This window comes from Colletotrichum lupini, chromosome 10 (genome assembly GCF_023278565.1).
Source record: "Colletotrichum lupini chromosome 10, complete sequence".
Lineage (NCBI taxonomy): Eukaryota > Fungi > Ascomycota > Sordariomycetes > Glomerellales > Glomerellaceae > Colletotrichum > Colletotrichum lupini.
In genome coordinates this window covers 3,937,324-3,954,020 of record NC_064673.1, presented here as the reverse complement: position 1 = coordinate 3,954,020, position 16,697 = coordinate 3,937,324, and the positions used below count along the sequence as shown (strand labels likewise).

The following is a 16,697-nucleotide window of genomic DNA, read 5'->3' as shown; positions in this document are numbered from 1 at the left end:
TATTGGGCGTGGTGTTGTCGCGGTTAGGTTGGCATCAAAAGATTGCCGTAAACAGCTTATCGGGCTTGTTGCTCCGACAACCCGCTTCTTATCGATAAAGACCTTCGGGGCTGAGGTACCTTAGGTAGGTAGCTGGAGCACCTCACCTTACGTAATGAAGAGTCACATGACTAAGAGCCACGTGCTTTCGGTCGTCTGACTTATTGCCGGTGTACCTAGCCTGTGCATCTACCACCGACTTCATCCCCGTGCAATGTGTACCCCTTTACTTATCGCATCGATGCGTATTGGTGCTGTATATCCGTACAGTGCATACCTGTAGGCATCTTAAAAGGTACGAGAGATCTAGTGCTTGCAGGCAGATGCAAAGGGAGGTTTTCTTTTGCCTGTGTACTCCGTATCTACAGGGCACCTTAGATTCGGCGTGGCAGGTGCTTTTCGTTAGCGCGGCTTGGGTTCATGCCTTCCTAAGTGACATGCAGAAACCCAACGCGACCTTCCAGAGTTTGGTCACTTCTCTGCCGACTCGCCAACGTCACAGAACAATTTCAGCACTTCTCACTTCGCGGAGCTCCAGGAAACCTTGTCCCAAAGCTTCGCATGCCGCATTGTTCGGCACTGACTCGAGAGAAACACTGGTACCTTATGCCTAATAGCAACTTCGAAGCAACTTCATCAATCCGGGACTTGGCCGCACACCAGTATCATCCTCTGCCTCAAACTCGATCAAGACACCGGGTCATACAGTCATATTCGAAAGAAATACTATCAGGAATCCACTGCGGTGGTGAATCTCTCATGCCATGGCCTACACGGCGCCTACAAAGCACTACTGCTGGGCCATTACGTACCAAAATGAGAGATTCGGAGACAGTACCAAATCGGATCCTGGATATGGACCAAGCGGTTCAAGAGGCAAGCCTAGAACCGTCCTCATCCCCTGCGCTTCGAAGCAGATGACCTCGCCTGCGTTCTCAGAGACAGAGAGGCCAATCGAACCTGGCCAGAAAGCTGCCAATCCCTAACCAAAAGGTGCAGAGATGAGCAGATGAACACACCCTCACAGTTCGCGCCAGCCGAGATCTGCGCTGAACCCCAGCCAGTTTCCGCCGTTCTCCCACATGGCGTCCAGGTAGTTCTGGGTCGATAACTTTGGCCAGACAAACTACGGACACTGACCTTCATTTCCGCCTCGCCAAATGGATTCTATCCGTAATACTCTATGGACAAAAAGGGAGCCGTCTCATTTCGCAATGAGCCCTGTTGCCGTCTACCCATCGATATCGTTTCTGAAACGCCCCTCGCCGTGGGCTGTCATTGGCTGGAAACAACAGACTCCCATTAACAGAGGCTCCGAGCGTGAAACAGTTTGGATTTACTTTTCGGGAAGTCCCAGTCTAGCGTCACCGCCAGGCGCCAGGGGGGGATGTCATCAGATGAAAAGGGATTTATTTTCACCAACCATTATTGGTGCAAATCTTCCCTGACTGGCCAGCTATGTGAGCACTCAATTTTCCATTGCCAGATAGGAAGATGCTGCCAATCCCCTCTCTAATGTAGGCATTTAAGAGCTGTGAGTAGTGCCTAATGCTCAAGACCAAGCCTACCTGCATGAGCTGCAACCAGTTAATGATCAAATGAGCGAGCGACCGTACTCGCTGAACAATGGTGGTTCATTCGTCAAGGTCGACGAGGGAGAGCTAGTCTACACACCAACCCCGCCCTCGAAGCCTCGACTGGTGACATTGAAAGGATATTACGCCCTCCACGAGTCCATCGAGGCATCCAAGGGCGAGGATAAGGGACCATCGGCGCACGCTAGCTGATCCTATGTGCGCATGAAGGTGCTCAGCATCAAGCCAGTATTACCGACATGTTATCCTGCTCGGCTGATAAGAGCATGGCAGAAGCCGAAGTCGAGCAATGACTCCTGTCAAAACCGGAAGACGGATTATCGAGACCCATCAATGACCACACTGCTGGCTTTACATTGCTGTGCCTGCAGCACTTGCATTATCCAGGGGGAAGCTTGCACTACGTGTCGAGTCTGACAGGTGCGAAAGAAACGATGCGGCCGACACCTGCAGCACGCCAGACCACTAAGAAGAAATGAGGCCTTATTAACCTATGTTTGGCATCTTTCACGCAACTGCCTGAAGGGTACTCAACCACTGCTTCGAAGTATCAGGCTATCTGCACAGCATGATGCGCCCCTGAGAACTATGGATGATGAAGCGAGCTCAAGAAGCATACGGATACAGCACCGACGGATACATGGAAATTGGAAATCAAGCCCGGGTGGAAGCTGACGGATGACGAACTCCTCCGCAGCTACCTAATTACCCTACGCCGCTACGGCAGGCTGGCAGGTCGATAAGACCAGAACCCCGGCGCAATGACGTTGAGATGGGACGCCAATCTTAAAAGGATCGCCCCCAAGGCGGCTAGGAGTCGTCACCCCGGTCTGCCGCTGGCTCAAGTCCTCAAGCAGGCACGCAGGTAAAGCCCTTGAAGCCACACGTACCGATGATGAAGCAGTTGCAAGTTGCGACACTTGGACTTATGCCGCACAATCTGCAGCCCGCGCGCCATTGCGACGTCCTGACTCTTGGATTCAGCAGGGCCGACGCCATATCCTGGATGGAATGTCTACATGAAGAGCCAGCAGCGGCTCCCATGACATAATGACCGAAACTTTCGATATACAGGGCATATCGCAGCATCGCAAGTTAGGGATAGGTGCCCGCCGCCCGGAGACTGCCAAGGTGCTCATTATACAGGAACACGCACTTTCTTTGATATTTCGGGGCATCAATACTCTCCCACAGCAACTGCACTAGTCATGCTCGGGCAGATATCGGCAGCGCGAACGACATGCTACAGTATGGCGGAGTGCAGGAGTTCACATGTTTGCAGTCGTGGCAGGCTACGGTTCCATGCGATGCATTGACAGCAGCAAATGTCCACAACACCGTAAAGCCAGTAAGCAGATGGATATGGCTCACGATCTCGTTAGACGGGGGCTGGAAAGAGACCCTACAAGCTGCGAGTGTTGGTTCCAACTCCTTCCAGGCTACGTCGTGGGCGGCGAGTGCCGGGCCCCGAGGCAGTGGGCAGGCCGCAGCAAATACGGGTTGCAGCGTCTTTTGGCCAGCTTCTCCAGGGCTGCTGAGGACGAATACGAGCAGGAATTGAGGGTTTTCCAATCGAGGTACCTGCAGGTTCCCATCGAGCCAAGTCTTTCTCTCGTACAAAAGAGGGCCAGACTTCATGTAACTGCCCTCAAGCGGCGTTGTGCTCGATACGGCACCCGATGGCCTTGGCTACTCCATCACAGAAGTATTGGCGTCCCGCTCCGCAGGTAACGGTACTTTAGAGGAGAAGGACGATCCCTGCTTCAAGGGCAAATGGCCCCTGTTGCCTCGCAAACAGGCACGTTCAAGTTTTCCAACAAGTACGATCCCTACAGGCCACGCATACTGTGGGATGAGAGTCAAGGACCGGCCGGCAGGGCAGAACGTTGCGCAACCGTCGAACCGAACGGCAAGCCGCAACGTCCAGTCTCCTCAGTCTCTCGCCTGGGATCGAAGCTCTCGCGGGTGGCCAAAAGACACCGCAGCCGCACCCGTAGCAACGCCGCTGACAGAGGTGATGGGGCGGGCGCTATTCTGGGAGCTGGAGCGGTCAGATGATGTGTCTAGAAGTTCCCCTCAAGTTCTCAACGGCTAAGGCCACTTTGGTCTTGGCTCATCATCTTTGTTCGCTTTGTCTACCAGGACCTCGAAGACGTGAAAGAATAAGCTTGTGCGCAAGGAGAAGGAATTGACAGTCGGCCGGGCTGCTAGTAGGAGTCTAGCTTTCTCATTGCTCTAAGGCCCTTCCCAGTCGATCATCCGCCCGCAAAATGACGGCGGGACGGCTGGTAGTCATTGGCGTCAAACATATGTCAGTGTCACCGTCAACTCGCCCTAGTGGCTGAAGCAACCTTCAGGCCAACGCCCCGCGCACGCCTCGCCCTGTGCAGCTGTCAGTGAGCTGAAGTGATAGCTCAGTGGACAGAAGCAAAGGGCAAGATGACGGTCATACAATAGGATATGCTAGAAAGAGGCTAACGCCAAAGGACATTTCTCAGAATCAACGCAGCGGGCTGAGCAATATCTGGGGAAGGATGATGGCGCGAATCCTGGAAAAAAAAAAACGCCCTCCGACAGCGAAAGGTGGGCGCGATGGCGCATAGCAACAGTGTTCGTGTAACTTTGTAAGTATGGATGCACAAACGGCACCAATAGCCACATCATCTGATGAAGAGCACCGCAACGGTTTAACAGGTTGCGGGGCGCTACTGTGCTGTGGCCGATGCGGCAAAGAGTTGTGGCCAGAGGGGACGATGAACTCTGTTTGCCCCCCTTCGGGTTCCCTCTCGGAATCCCACTGAGGGATGAGGGTCCGGAAACAAGGGCTTCTCCAGATTTATGTAATCCTCTCTTAGTACACGGGTGGGCTGCCCTTGTCATTGAGCCGGCGGATTTGAATATTCTTGGTTATTTTAGACTCCCAATATGTGGCACAGCAAGGAACAGCACCATGGGAACACCGCAAGGGCATGTCCATTGACGGCGATTCTTAATTGAGGCTGAGATAGATCCAGTCCGTCTCGAATTCCAACTTCCGGATCTATCTATCCCTTTCGAGGGGATGACTCAGGGCCTGGGCGAATCCCCTTTCAGCCCTCGTCTTTTTCATAACGTCCTGACGGCTTGGGAAGAGCGATGGGTAGGCACAAAGTGGGTGGATGGACACACGCAAAGTCAAACAGTTCAACCGAGTAACAGTCCTGAGAAGTTAAAACAGCCCTACTGCGTCCACTACAGAGCAAACAGGCTTCTCAGACCTAAGCCCTGCGTACTCGTGGAAGACGCTGCCATCTATCACTCGCCTCCCGGAGCTCTAGTCAGCAGCATTCCGATGGAGCCGACTTGCAGCCGCCAGCAACACATCTGCTGTCTGACTTATTGCAGAAGTAAACGAAACCTAGGTATTCGTACAGAGCATTGGTACATGTCGCTGCAAGATCTGAGCAACCGCGGAATACGGGACTCGGACGGGTCTGCGGCGCGGATACGAAGCGATAGCGAAGAGGTACAGCGGGTATCTTGACTGAACCCCTCCCACATCCCTTCTTTTTACCTTTTTCCTTCTCTTTTAAACTTGCACATACGGGCTTCTCGCGGTACATCGCGCAGGGCACGGCGGCAGCCAGGGGGACGGGCCCATGAGCCCACCGTTGGAGGTAGAACGAGCAGAAACTTTAACACATATACATAGTAGATACTGTACTACTGCATCGAGAGGCATGCTGGAACCGTTACGGCTATGATCTATCGATAATTAAAGATGGCCAGCCACTCAACACTACGGACCAGCACGATTCCAGTCATCTTCTGGCTGTCAACCCACCGAAAACCACAGAATAAGACAACGGCATATGAGACAAGCCCGGGGGAAGACCAGAAAGGCCTCCAGACGGTGAGACATTGGAACTCCAGGGGCTGGATGTCAGACCTGCGAGTCGTCCATAGAGATCCCAGTACTTCGTAGTCAGAAACATGCAAAGCCGGACCCGTGGCCCGCTCGCAGTCAGTCAGGCCAGGAACCAGCGCCACGGCAGACTCGCACTGCATCGCATCGCATCGCATCGCATCACTGTCTGGATTCGTTGAGGGCTCCTTTCTTGAATCTTGCGTCCTGCCCTGGCTGGACCTCTCTACGAGTACACGCTCTCTCACACACCTCTCAGTCCTTCTTGACCTTCTCAGGCCAGCCAGACCGGGACAAGACCAGGGCAAGCAGCAAACCAGGGCAGCACTTGGAGCCGAGCAGCAGGTGGTGTGCTAGAAAGCTGGTTGGGTCCACTCCGTTGATACCGAAGCAGAAAAAACTCGCGACGATCAGGCCCAGTCCTGGCAGTCCCTGATCCCATCGACGACATTGACATTCCCCCTGCCGGCAGGAGACTTCGCTGGCGTCTGGTGGCCATCTATCCCTCGTTCACACAGACACACAGGCACAGCACTGGTTCCCGGAAAACCACGCGAAGCACACGTCAACGTTCTCCTGTGGTTCCTCTCCTCCAGTCTGTATCTTCGCACCAGACTGTCATTGGTTATGAGGACTGCGAGATCCATCTCTGTACAGATCCAGTCCCATCAGTCTCGACAACTCGAACTCAACTCGACCTCAAAGAACGTAAGAGACACATGGCACGTTGTCCCTGGGGACCCATACTGCGTATTCATCAACCAATTGACCAGTTGCCAGTCCATTAAAAAGCTAGGGGAAGCAGGAAGAAACACAAAACGCAACGCACCCTCCAACCCTTGGGCACACACCACACTTTGTCCAGAGAGTCCTGGTCAACCCACACCCCTTCCACCCCCTCCCTCTTCCCACCCCTTCACCCTTGAGTCCTTGACCGACCCTTGACTTTTTCTTCCAGCCCAAACCAACCAGCCCTGGCCGTCCCATCCCTCCTGGTCTGATCTGGTGGTCCCCCAAAGGTCCCGGCTTATGCTCCCTTGCCCTGCCACTCGATGGCCTAGTTCGGAAAGGTACCGCAAGGTACCGCTCCAGCAACGGCGCCGGCAGAAAGCTACATACTAGCAACGGCGCCAGCCAGCCAGCCAGCCAGCCAGCCCAGCCAAGCAACAAGTTCTCCCCCAGTCCTTGCCAGGGTTCCCATCAGCAGCAGCAGCAGCAGAAGAAGAAGAGGTAGAAGCAGAGGCAGGGTCAGCAGCAACAGCAGCAGCAACCTCCAGGTCAGGTCGACCCAGGGCAGAGTCCAAGGAAGAGAGAAGGTGAGTCTTGCTCAGGCGTGCCCCGTCTCGTGTCTGGTCTCTTTCGCGAGAAGCCTGCTGGATCTGTGAGGGTTCCCCCATTCGTCATTCCATCATATCTAGCCCAGCTATTGCCACTTTACGAATACATTGGTTGCATATGACTATTTGTCCCTCTTTTTAATCCTCGAACTGAAAAAGGAGAGGTACTGTACGGATACCGACCTTGCTTTTGCTATCCATATTGCTCCGTCACTCCCGTACCTACGGACACCACACTCTTAGTCTCTTGTCTCTCCTCCCCTCCCCTCCACTCGCTTTAAACAAGCCCGGCCAATACCCTCTCCTCCAAAGACCCAATCCCATATTTGCTGCACAATCCCGGATCTTTCTTTAAGCAGACAAGCTTCCGCATTTCCTTTGGCTCGGGACAACCCCAGCACACCTCTCGTTTTACTCGTCCATTGCGAAACTGGTGGCGATTCTGGTCAGCAGGAAGCATTGAGATCTAAACGAGACCGCCCGTTCACCCTCACTGATCACACACTACGGAGTACGGATACCTTACGGACACACATATGCTACTATTCATCGATATTGAATAATACGCCGACGATCATGCAACCATTCAGACATTGGTCCTTTGACAAACACCCCAGTATTCTTCGATAACTCATCATCACACACGTACTCTGCCCACTGACCACGACGCTTTTCTCGCGTTGGCTGATGGGAAAATGGCCCTTTGGCCCTTCCGCCGGAGGAGCGGTCGCAAACGCTCGCGAAGCGGCGCAAACCTCTCAGATGTCGAGGCACCACCAACATCATCCTCACAAGCACGACGTCTCACGGCGGTCGAAGCCACTGCGCCGAGGGCGGCCATGCCGAAGAAGCAGCGCCTCGAGAAGCAGCAACCGGCGCCCAGAAGAGAACGCACCTACAGCTTCTCCCCCGGTCGCAATGACTCCATCCGTGTCGCGGGGCAAAAAGGCTCGGTTCCACTAGGACCTGGCCGGTCGACAGGGCTCTTCCCAGCCGACCGAAATGACGGAGAAGAAAAAGGGGATCCCGCGTGGCAGCGGGCGCCAACCCTACATAATGCACGCCACGGCCAACCGTCGAGGTCCTCTCGACGCAAGACCAGCAAGAGGAGGAGAGAAGAGACGGATCGTGAGGCGGAAATCAAGGCCATGGCAAACTTCGCCCCGGTACGACCGGCGGCCGACCCTTGGACGTCAGGGCGGCCCATTAGGAAACAGAGCAAGAGACTCAAGACCGGCCTCGGCTTCCGTAGGAGCTTCGAAAACCCGCAGTCGGACGTTTCATTACCGATATCGATTCACTCCAGCATGTCATCCGACACGGAGCTACACTCGTTCCGAGTCTCTGCCCTCGAGGCACTATCGCCCCGACCAACATTACGATACGCAGTATACCCACGATGGGGTCCCGGACATGGTTCGGCGCCATCGCGCACACAGCAGCAAAAGAGGAAAGTTTCAGAGAGGGTGCCCGAGTCAGTTGTGAGGGCACACAAGAGGGTCGATAGCTTTGCGGATGATTTGGACGCCGCCGACCTGAGAGAACTGATGGAGAGGGATAACAGGAGGCGAGAGAGGAAACGCCAAAGAGACCAGGAACGGATAGAAAGGAGACTGGCACGGAGATCAGAGAAGCAGCGCGAGGCCGTGGCAGAAGCCCGTCACAGCGGGTCACCGCCGCCGGTCAACTTGGAACGTGGTGTTCTCGGCCGCGAACTCGGATTGGGGATCGACGCAGCGTCTGCAGTGGTTACCTCTTCCAGGAGACGGTCATGGAGTTCATCACGGCAATCGAGAAAGATTTCAACGACCAAGGACTCTGAGCCGGAGCAGGAGCAGACGCAGGAGCAAGAACAGGAGCAGGAACCGCAACCCGAGACGATGGACATCGAGCCGGAACCAGCGGCCATCCAACACTTTCACCGGACGACCAGCATCCCGCCAGAGGCACCGCCCTCGCCGACGCTGCCTGCGCAGCCCGCCCCAGAGCGCAAGACGAGCACGAAACTTACGCCCAAGGCCAGCATGAGATTGAAGAGGAGCTTCCTGCGGAGGATTTCAAGATCAAGATCGCCCAATGCCACAGAGTCTGACCAGCACGCAATCTCGCAATACTCGTCAAGACAGGATGAGGGCGAGATCTCCCGCAAGGATACTCGCGCTCGCATCTCTTTCTCGGCGCTTTTCCGCCTGGGCAAGAGAAACAGGAGAAATTCGGGACCGTCTTCCTTCTCGAATACATCGCGCGAGACAATGCAGGCATCAGCCGCCGCCGCGCAGATCTACTCGCAGTCGGCAACGCATGTGCCCCAGCAACAGGAAGAGGCGGCCGCGGCGCCGGTACAAGTGCCGATGCCAGCGATCCCCCCACCTGTCAACTACATTCCTCGCAAGGTCAGCAACGGCGTTCCTAAGCGGACCAGGTCGCGCTTCAGGGAGGATTTGCCCGAACTGCCCCTCAGCCCACCCGACTCGCGTGTAGGGTCCCCGGAAGTGGAAATGCCTCTGCCCGTTGTCTCAGAGTCCAAGTCGGGAGAGATTTCGCAGCAGGATACGCCTGCCGTGAGACACGACACACCGACATCAGACCTGCGACGCGTCGATGAGAAGATGGAGAAGCTGGAGAAGATGAGGCAGACGCCCACGTCGCTGCGACACAGCATCCAGCCATCCCCCGAGCCTGTTTCCCTTGCGTCTATCGACTCGGAAGGATCATGGCTCTCTGGCCGCGTTGGCGCCCGCCGCTCGTCGGGCATGCGCGGCAGCATGCAACGCCTCCCGCCTCAGAACGTTAGCCACTCTGCATCGCCCAACGATACGGAGGAAGAACTCGCCGACGACGAGTACCTCTCCAACCTCGCCACGCCGTCCCGCGAAATGCTTGCCGACGAAGAACGTACCCCGCGCAAGTCGACCGGCGACGCGTTCCCCAGCAGTGACGAGGACGAGGTGATGGAAGATGCGGATATGAAGTGGGGGTCGGTCGACAGGCAGCGCGCCACCGTCGTGCAACATCAGAGGGTCAAGAGCCGCGAAGGCATGCTGAAGTCATATGGAGAAGACGGCATGTCGTCGCCCGAGGGCTCCGAAGAAGGCGAGACGCCCCAGCTTCAACGCGCCACGAGCGTGAGCCTCAGCAGGGGCAACGCCAGGCATGTGAGCGCCGGGAGCACCAAGATGCTCGAGGTTTCGCCCCGCTCAAGCGTTGACCACAGGAGGAGCACTGACGCAGTATTTTGATGAGATTATATTTCGGGGGATTACTAAAGATGTTTTGCTAATGAACAGGGAAAGATGAATCGCCAGCCAAGCCTATGAGACGTACAATCACTCGACATTTCCTTATCATCTTTCTACGTCGGAATATATATCGACACCCGACGCTCGCTATCAATTTCTTTACAACTCTATCTATCCACCGACCATATTCACTCATTACATACTATTTCCTTGCCACTGACGACAAAAACCACAAAAACACTTGGAAAACGACAAAAATCCGGATATGCTCTCAAACTTGGCTGGCTTCATCGACTCCTTTCTACATCTTCGCCCTCGCTCTCAAAAATCTATGCGACTCTTCTCCTCGCCGCCTATAACGACACCCAATACCGACCGACGCGGAACTTGCCTCGAGAGTCGTAGGCTCCTCTTCGATTCATCTGATGTACGATACGACCTTAACGACCCGCACCTTTCTTCTTTCCGCCGACGACGATGACGACGCGTTCTCTACGTACGCGTTTCTGTGCGGTGGCACTTGTTTCTTCGTTTCATGTTCTCGGGAATACAACGTTTGATACCACATCTCCTTCCACCTTTCCACTTTCCCCCACAATCCTTTTCCGAAGGGAAATGTGGGAGGAGGAGCAGGAGGGGGAAGCGAGATGATTTGAGATTTTTTTGTTTCTTCAATGTGACCCTGTGGAAGGGTCACAGTTGCGCGCCCAACAACCAACCCCTTAGACCGGCAGTGACAGCACGTCTGCGCACTCCTTTGATGAATGCTCTGCGATTCTCTCCGAGGAGACGGGAAAACAACCTAGATTCGGGGATGGGGAAAACAGCACGAAAGGAGGGGAATTCAGAGGAGGATAGGGAAAAATCGGAAAAGAGCGAGCATTCGCGGCGATGCGCTGCCATTTTGGCTAAAGGGGAGGAAATCATGTATGTAGTAAAGGCATAACAGCAGGAGGGTTTTCCTGGATGAGATACCCGAGTAACTCGTGTTCTGGAGTAGTGGTACACTGTAGGTGTATCAGGTGAATGAGAAACCTTGAAACGAACGTATTTGCTCTGAACACTCTAATTTGACTTGGTGTCCTTTTGCAATTCCTTCTCTGTCATGTATCTGGTCCCTCTTATGTATAGAGAGCCAGGGTATCTGTACAAAAGCCACGCATTGTTTTTGTCCACTATTTCCCAACCTCATTTGAACAAGTACCTCCTTCAAGCTATACTTCTCTATCCTAAGTTTCTCTATCCTAAGTTTCTCTATCCTAAGTTTCTCTATCCTAAGTTTCTCTTTCCTAAGTTTCTCTTTCCTGACTTTCTCTTTCCTTCCATTATGACTTCATCGTCTATACGTTTATTAGAGAATACTCTCTGGAAAAGGCCTGGGAGACGGACTGGGCGAGAGCGATAACCTAGCCCCAATCGACGGCGACCAATTTCCTCCTCCCCCATCCGAGCCAGATCCTGACGCTGAGCCTGGTCTTGGAGTAGGAGGCCTATCCGCGAATTGCATCTCGGCGAACTGATCGTCTTCGAGAATGTAAATATTGGCAAGCTCGCCCTGCGGAAACTCGCCAGTCGACGCAAAACAAAACTTATCGCACATGATACGGCGAAAGTACGAAGTCTTGTGTCCTGCGCGACTCGCCGCTACGAGCACCGGCTCCAAATACAATCCAACCCGGGTACGCGGCGAGGTTTCGTTCGACCGGCCGCTCGCACCGATAGGCACCACAAACACGGTCTGTGGAGCCGGACTGCCACGGGGCCCGCCGCCGGTAGCAGGCGTCAAACGCACAAGGTTGGCAGTGATGCAGAGGCCCATGTTGGTCATGCTGAACTCCCGAAACGGAGACGGCGGGAGCAACGCGCGCTGGTGGACGTCGTGTGAGTGGGCAAAATCGGCGGGCGAGTCGGCGAGCAAGCCCGACGTCACAGTTCTGGATCGGTGTTCGCCCGTGTACGGGTCCACGAGCTGCTGCTGCGGATCCGCCCTCCACGCGAAGATAGTTTCGTCGGGAGATGCCCGTATGATCTCGTGTTGGAGACGTTGGAACGCGTGCTTGAGCCCTTCGCCGTACAACACGGGGATATTAACGCCGAAAAGGCCCATGAGGCAGTAGGCTAGGTCTTCTGCGCGGGTGGTCTGGCGATTTGCTGCCCAGGACATGCGTTCTGCGACGGAATAGTCGCGCGGATGGCGAGTTTTGGCGAGGACAGATTCAAAGATTCCTGTGATGGAGGAGAGGGCCTGGATAAAGGGGCGTTCATCGGTATGGACGCCTTTGGTTCCGAGACGGGACCAGTCCGAGGTGTAGAAGATTGTCCGCCGGGGCGCGATGAGCTCCTGGAGTGTCCAACCGCGGGTGAACCACTTGGAAGAAGCGAGTGATGAGAGCCGGTCCATGGGAGGGGAGGAGGATAGGGGCGGTACGTCGGCGAGGTAGACAAAGCAGACACGGGCGAGGAGGTAGTGGGTGTACATGGAGTTGATGGCTTCGGACAGCTCTGCGGAGGAGGTTTTGTCTATGCAGCAGGAGTCGATCCAGGCCCATCCAATGTTGTGACGCAGTGCTTGAGTGCAGCATCCCTGAATTTTGATGAAGCCGGCTTTCTTGGATGCCAGGGGCAGGTTTTGGATGTCTTGGAAGGTCACCTCATCGGATCCCCAAGTATGGGAGAGGATGGCGTAGGGGGGCACAGTACTGCCGATGATGAACATGCGCGGTTCGTAGGTGGTTGTATCGAGAAGCCACATATTGATGGTGGTGTCTGTGGTGCCTTCTTCGTCCCTTCGATCTCGGTACCGAAGCCTTGTTATTCTGTATGGAGTAATCAGACCAGGCAAGGCAACCAAAGGTAAGTGCTGTAGAGGCGGCGGGAGAGATGTATTACAGCCCAACAGCCTCGTACGAATTGGGCACAGTCTAGGGTGCTACCATGATGAGTTCGACCGACGCCTTGTTGAGTGACTTAGTGACAAACAAAGAAATGATTTGATAGCAATCCTGGTGTTTTTTTTTGAGAAGCTCAAGTAGAAGAAGGCAAACTGTCACGAGACGGGAGCATACGGCTTGGTGATTAGAGGTGTGTAAGTCAAGTGCGGTGCGCAGGTGGACACAGGTGCCCCGCCAGCTCCCGAGTGACATCTGGGGGAGGGGCAGCTGAGGGAGGACGCCAGCTGGTGGTAAGGGTCATGCGGATGGCGACGGGTGGCAATGCAAGGCGTTAAGCTAGGGCCTGTCACCCCTGGCAGCTGCACGTGCCTACGTCGGCCTTACGTAAGGTACCGGTACAAGCACAGAGTATAAGCACGCAACAACGGACCAAACAGAAACAAGAAGAGAAACATCAAAAAGGGCCCACTCTTGCAGGGCCCGGACCCCGACGGAAGGGCCGCCATCGGCGTCGGCAATGCCACTGCCGCACTTTCCCGGTTTGCTCTTCAGGGGTCCAGGCGGGCACAGGCGGGAAGTCCAGGGTGGGTGGATGTGGGTGACTGCTAAATGACTGTGCTGGGAGGGTGTGTGACAGTGTGTGCGTGTGTCCATGCCGCCCTACGCCTTTGGGGCATCATCTCGGCCATACTTCTCGGCATACCCTTCCTTGCGCAGTAGGTAAAGTACCAAGAGTAGATTACCTTGGACGGAGAGACGTCTTGCAAATCTCTCCCTCGACAACTTCGACTATGATCCCTCAATAACACCTACCGTACTTCACAACCGAACCGAACCGAGCATGGCAACGACCACAACACTGTTCCGAGTGTTCTTGCGCCGTCAAACACTCGGAGCCCAAGGACTGCGAAATCGCTTGGCACAGCAGCAACAGCGCCGCGCCAACTCCAGTTCCGAAGTACCCAAGCCGAAGAGGGCAGAGGATCCTATTCCCGTGCCAAACACCATCACCACAATCCCGTTATGGCAGCGTCTCGGGCCCTTGACCCGCGCCGGGGAGGGTTATGCCCGAGCCCAGCGCAAGAGGCCTCTGACGACGCAGTTCATCAGCTCCTTGGTCATCTATTTTTGCGCCGACCTCTCGGCCCAGAACATGAGCGGCAACGACTACAACCCAGAACGGACGATGCGCTCCCTGATCATTGGCGCCATTTCTTCTATTCCCAGTTATAAATGGTAGGTTCGGTCGTTCTCGTTCTCGTGCTCGTGCTCGTGCGTGTGCGCGCAGCTCCCGTGTGGTTTCCGTCTATTCGAACAGCGACTGACGCAGTATTGTGTTTGGCAGGTTCATCTTCCTCTCCCAGAACTTCAACTATGCCTCGAGGCTCCTCTCGCTGGCCACAAAGGTCGTGGTGAACCAGGTGTGCTTCACACCCATATTCAACTCGTACTTCTTCGGCATGCAGGCGTTCCTTGCTGGCGACAACTTCGACCAAATCATCGACCGCATCCGACAATGTGTGCCCGTGAGTATTGTCAACTCGTGCAAGCTGTGGCCTGCCGTGACGGCCTTCAGCTTCTCTTTCATCCCGATGGAATACCGCAGCGTCTTCTCGGGCGTGATTGCTGTCGGATGGCAGACCTATCTGAGTTTCTTGAACAGACAGGCTGAGGTCGTCGAGGAGGCAGAGGAAGTACAAGAGAGATCGCATGCGGTGCCGGCCATCGCTGCTCACGAGAGTTCGGTAAAGATGGAGGCTTGAACTTTGACGACGTAGAAGAGAGGAGCGGAAAGCATAGATATCCTAGACATTCTTTGGCAGCATCATTTTCTTTTGTAGTGCATCGGGACGGCGTTGGGCTAGACGGAGACGGACCATACAGACATGGAGAACGTCATGATCTGATACGATTTTATTCTTAGAAAAAAATACCTTAGACTTTGTACCGTGTTAGCCGACACTGTACTGACACTGTACCTTCCGTGCTAGAGCGACGCCAAATGTGCACCCCAAACTTCGCGCCCATTCCGCCTTCGGGCCCTTGACCTCGTCCAGATCACAACCCTCAAAACCTACCCAACCCTGAGCCATTGAGTGCTGGCCAGGACCGGCAACTCTTCTCTGCAATGGCGTCCATCTGCCTGCGATCCTGCCGCGTGCAGTCCGCCCTCCGATCCGCCAGAAATCCTACCACCGTCCGCTCCAGACTCCCTAGCAACATCCCCCGACGTCATGCTTCTACTGGCACCGGCTCCTCGACGGAATCCCAGGCCGGTTCGGGTCTGAAGACTGGCCTGTACAGCGTTGCCCTCGTCGGTTCCCTCTACGTCTCCTATCTCTATGTAACCGATACGAGGGCCTCCATCCACGCATTGTCACCCATGTTGATGCGCTTTGCATGGAGCGACGCCGAAGACGCTCACCACGCCGGCACTGGCATGATGAAAACTCTCTACGATCTCGGCCTACACATCCGCGAACGCGATAGAACCCTCGCCGAACACCCTGCTCTGGCGACGGAAGTCTACGGAATGAAACTGTCCAACCCCATCGGTATCAGCGCCGGTCTCGACAAGCACGCCGACATTCCTGACGCCCTCTTCGCCCTCGGTGCCGGCATCGTTGAGGTTGGTGGCTGCACGCCCCGCCCGCAGGACGGCAACCCTCGCCCGCGTGTCTTCCGCGTTCCCAGTCTCGACGGCATGATCAATCGATACGGTCTCAACTCGCGGGGTGCCGACAGCATGGCCATCACACTGAGGGAGCGCGTGCGCAAGTTCGCTCGCAAGGTTGGCGCGACGGAGCAGGAGGTTCTGGACGGCGAGGCTGGTGTCCCTGCTGGCAGTTTGCTTCCCGGCAGATTGCTGGCTGTGCAGATTGCCAAGAACAAGGAGACGGACCAAAAGGATGTCAATGCCGTTGCTCAGGACTACGTTTACTGCGTGCAACGTCTTGCTAGGTATGCCGATATCCTGGTGGTCAACGTGAGCAGCCCAAACACCCCTGGTCTCCGCGACTTGCAGGCCACCGAGCCTCTGACGAGGCTGTTGAGCGCCGTGGTTCAGGAGGCTCGCAAGGTCGACCGCAAGGTTGCCCCCAAGGTCATGGTCAAGGTCTCTCCTGACGAGGAGGAGGATGCCCAGATTGAGGGTATCGTCCAGGCTGTCTGCAGCAGCGGTGTCGACGGTGTCATCGTGGGCAACACCACCAACCGTCGCACAGGCATCGTTCCCCAAGGCGTCAAGCTTACTGTCAAGGAGCAGAAGGCGCTGCAGGAGACGGGTGGTTACTCGGGACCCGCCATGTACAGCAGAACCCTGGATCTGGTCGGAAGATATCGCAAGAAGCTCGATGCCCAGACCCTCCAGACCGGCTCGGCCGAGGAGGCGGCTGCTATTCCTGATGTTGACGGCTCCCTCTCCGGCAAGCTTCACGATCTGATCGAGGGCAAGGATACACCGAGAAAGGTCATCTTCGCGACAGGCGGCATTACAAATGGAGAGCAGGCGCTCAAGATCCTCAATGCTGGCGCCAGCGTGGCCATGGTGTACACTGGCTTGACGTACGGCGGACCGGGAACAATTACAAAGATAAAACGGGAGATTAAGGACCAGGCGTAGAATACCAACTTGACAAATAGAAGACCAGCTGCTCAGTGCAGAATCATCCGGGCTCTTGACATCTGCTCTC

At 55.3% G+C, this 16,697-nt stretch overlaps 7 protein-coding genes across 7 annotated transcripts; 6 read left to right on the top strand and 1 right to left on the bottom strand.

Moving 5' to 3' along the window:
* Nucleotides 1-280: 280 nt before the first annotated feature.
* Nucleotides 281-1,150, top strand: CLUP02_18315 (uncharacterized protein; the record flags this gene model as incomplete). Its single annotated transcript, XM_049297217.1, has 4 exons — nucleotides 281-318; nucleotides 483-906; nucleotides 979-1,032; nucleotides 1,067-1,150. 4 exons carry the CDS (start codon nucleotides 281-283, stop codon nucleotides 1,148-1,150), a joined length of 600 nt encoding a protein of 199 aa, XP_049138441.1.
* A 103-nt stretch (nucleotides 1,151-1,253) lies between these two features.
* CLUP02_18314 (uncharacterized protein) lies at nucleotides 1,254-1,826 on the top strand (the record flags this gene model as incomplete). Its single annotated transcript, XM_049297216.1, has 2 exons — nucleotides 1,254-1,359; nucleotides 1,582-1,826. The coding sequence occupies 2 exons, from the start codon at nucleotides 1,254-1,256 to the stop codon at nucleotides 1,824-1,826; spliced, it is 351 nt and encodes a 116-aa protein (XP_049138440.1).
* Nucleotides 1,827-2,684: 858 nt separating this feature from the next.
* CLUP02_18313 (uncharacterized protein) lies at nucleotides 2,685-3,800 on the top strand (the record flags this gene model as incomplete). The annotated part of the gene is made up of 4 exons (XM_049297215.1): nucleotides 2,685-2,765; nucleotides 2,841-3,211; nucleotides 3,288-3,648; nucleotides 3,702-3,800. The coding sequence occupies 4 exons, from the start codon at nucleotides 2,685-2,687 to the stop codon at nucleotides 3,798-3,800; spliced, it is 912 nt and encodes a 303-aa protein (XP_049138439.1).
* An 895-nt stretch (nucleotides 3,801-4,695) lies between these two features.
* CLUP02_18312 (uncharacterized protein) lies at nucleotides 4,696-7,536 on the top strand (the record flags this gene model as incomplete). Its single annotated transcript, XM_049297214.1, has 11 exons — nucleotides 4,696-5,139; nucleotides 5,261-5,364; nucleotides 5,424-5,526; nucleotides 5,580-5,715; nucleotides 5,798-5,886; nucleotides 5,959-6,310; nucleotides 6,404-6,464; nucleotides 6,511-6,768; nucleotides 6,821-6,854; nucleotides 7,119-7,320; nucleotides 7,466-7,536. 11 exons carry the CDS (start codon nucleotides 4,696-4,698, stop codon nucleotides 7,534-7,536), a joined length of 1,854 nt encoding a protein of 617 aa, XP_049138438.1.
* A 34-nt stretch (nucleotides 7,537-7,570) lies between these two features.
* On the top strand, nucleotides 7,571-10,114 carry CLUP02_18311 (uncharacterized protein; the record flags this gene model as incomplete). The annotated part of the gene is made up of 1 exon (XM_049297213.1): nucleotides 7,571-10,114. One exon carries the CDS (start codon nucleotides 7,571-7,573, stop codon nucleotides 10,112-10,114), a length of 2,544 nt encoding a protein of 847 aa, XP_049138437.1.
* A 1,351-nt stretch (nucleotides 10,115-11,465) lies between these two features.
* CLUP02_18310 (heterokaryon incompatibility protein) lies at nucleotides 11,466-12,866 on the bottom strand (the record flags this gene model as incomplete). The annotated part of the gene is made up of 1 exon (XM_049297212.1): nucleotides 11,466-12,866. The coding sequence occupies one exon, from the start codon at nucleotides 12,864-12,866 to the stop codon at nucleotides 11,466-11,468; it is 1,401 nt and encodes a 466-aa protein (XP_049138436.1).
* Nucleotides 12,867-13,846: 980 nt separating this feature from the next.
* Nucleotides 13,847-16,627, top strand: CLUP02_18309 (dihydroorotate dehydrogenase; the record flags this gene model as incomplete). The annotated part of the gene is made up of 4 exons (XM_049297211.1): nucleotides 13,847-14,241; nucleotides 14,336-14,750; nucleotides 14,997-15,009; nucleotides 15,063-16,627. 4 exons carry the CDS (start codon nucleotides 13,847-13,849, stop codon nucleotides 16,625-16,627), a joined length of 2,388 nt encoding a protein of 795 aa, XP_049138435.1.
* Nucleotides 16,628-16,697: the final 70 nt, after the last annotated feature.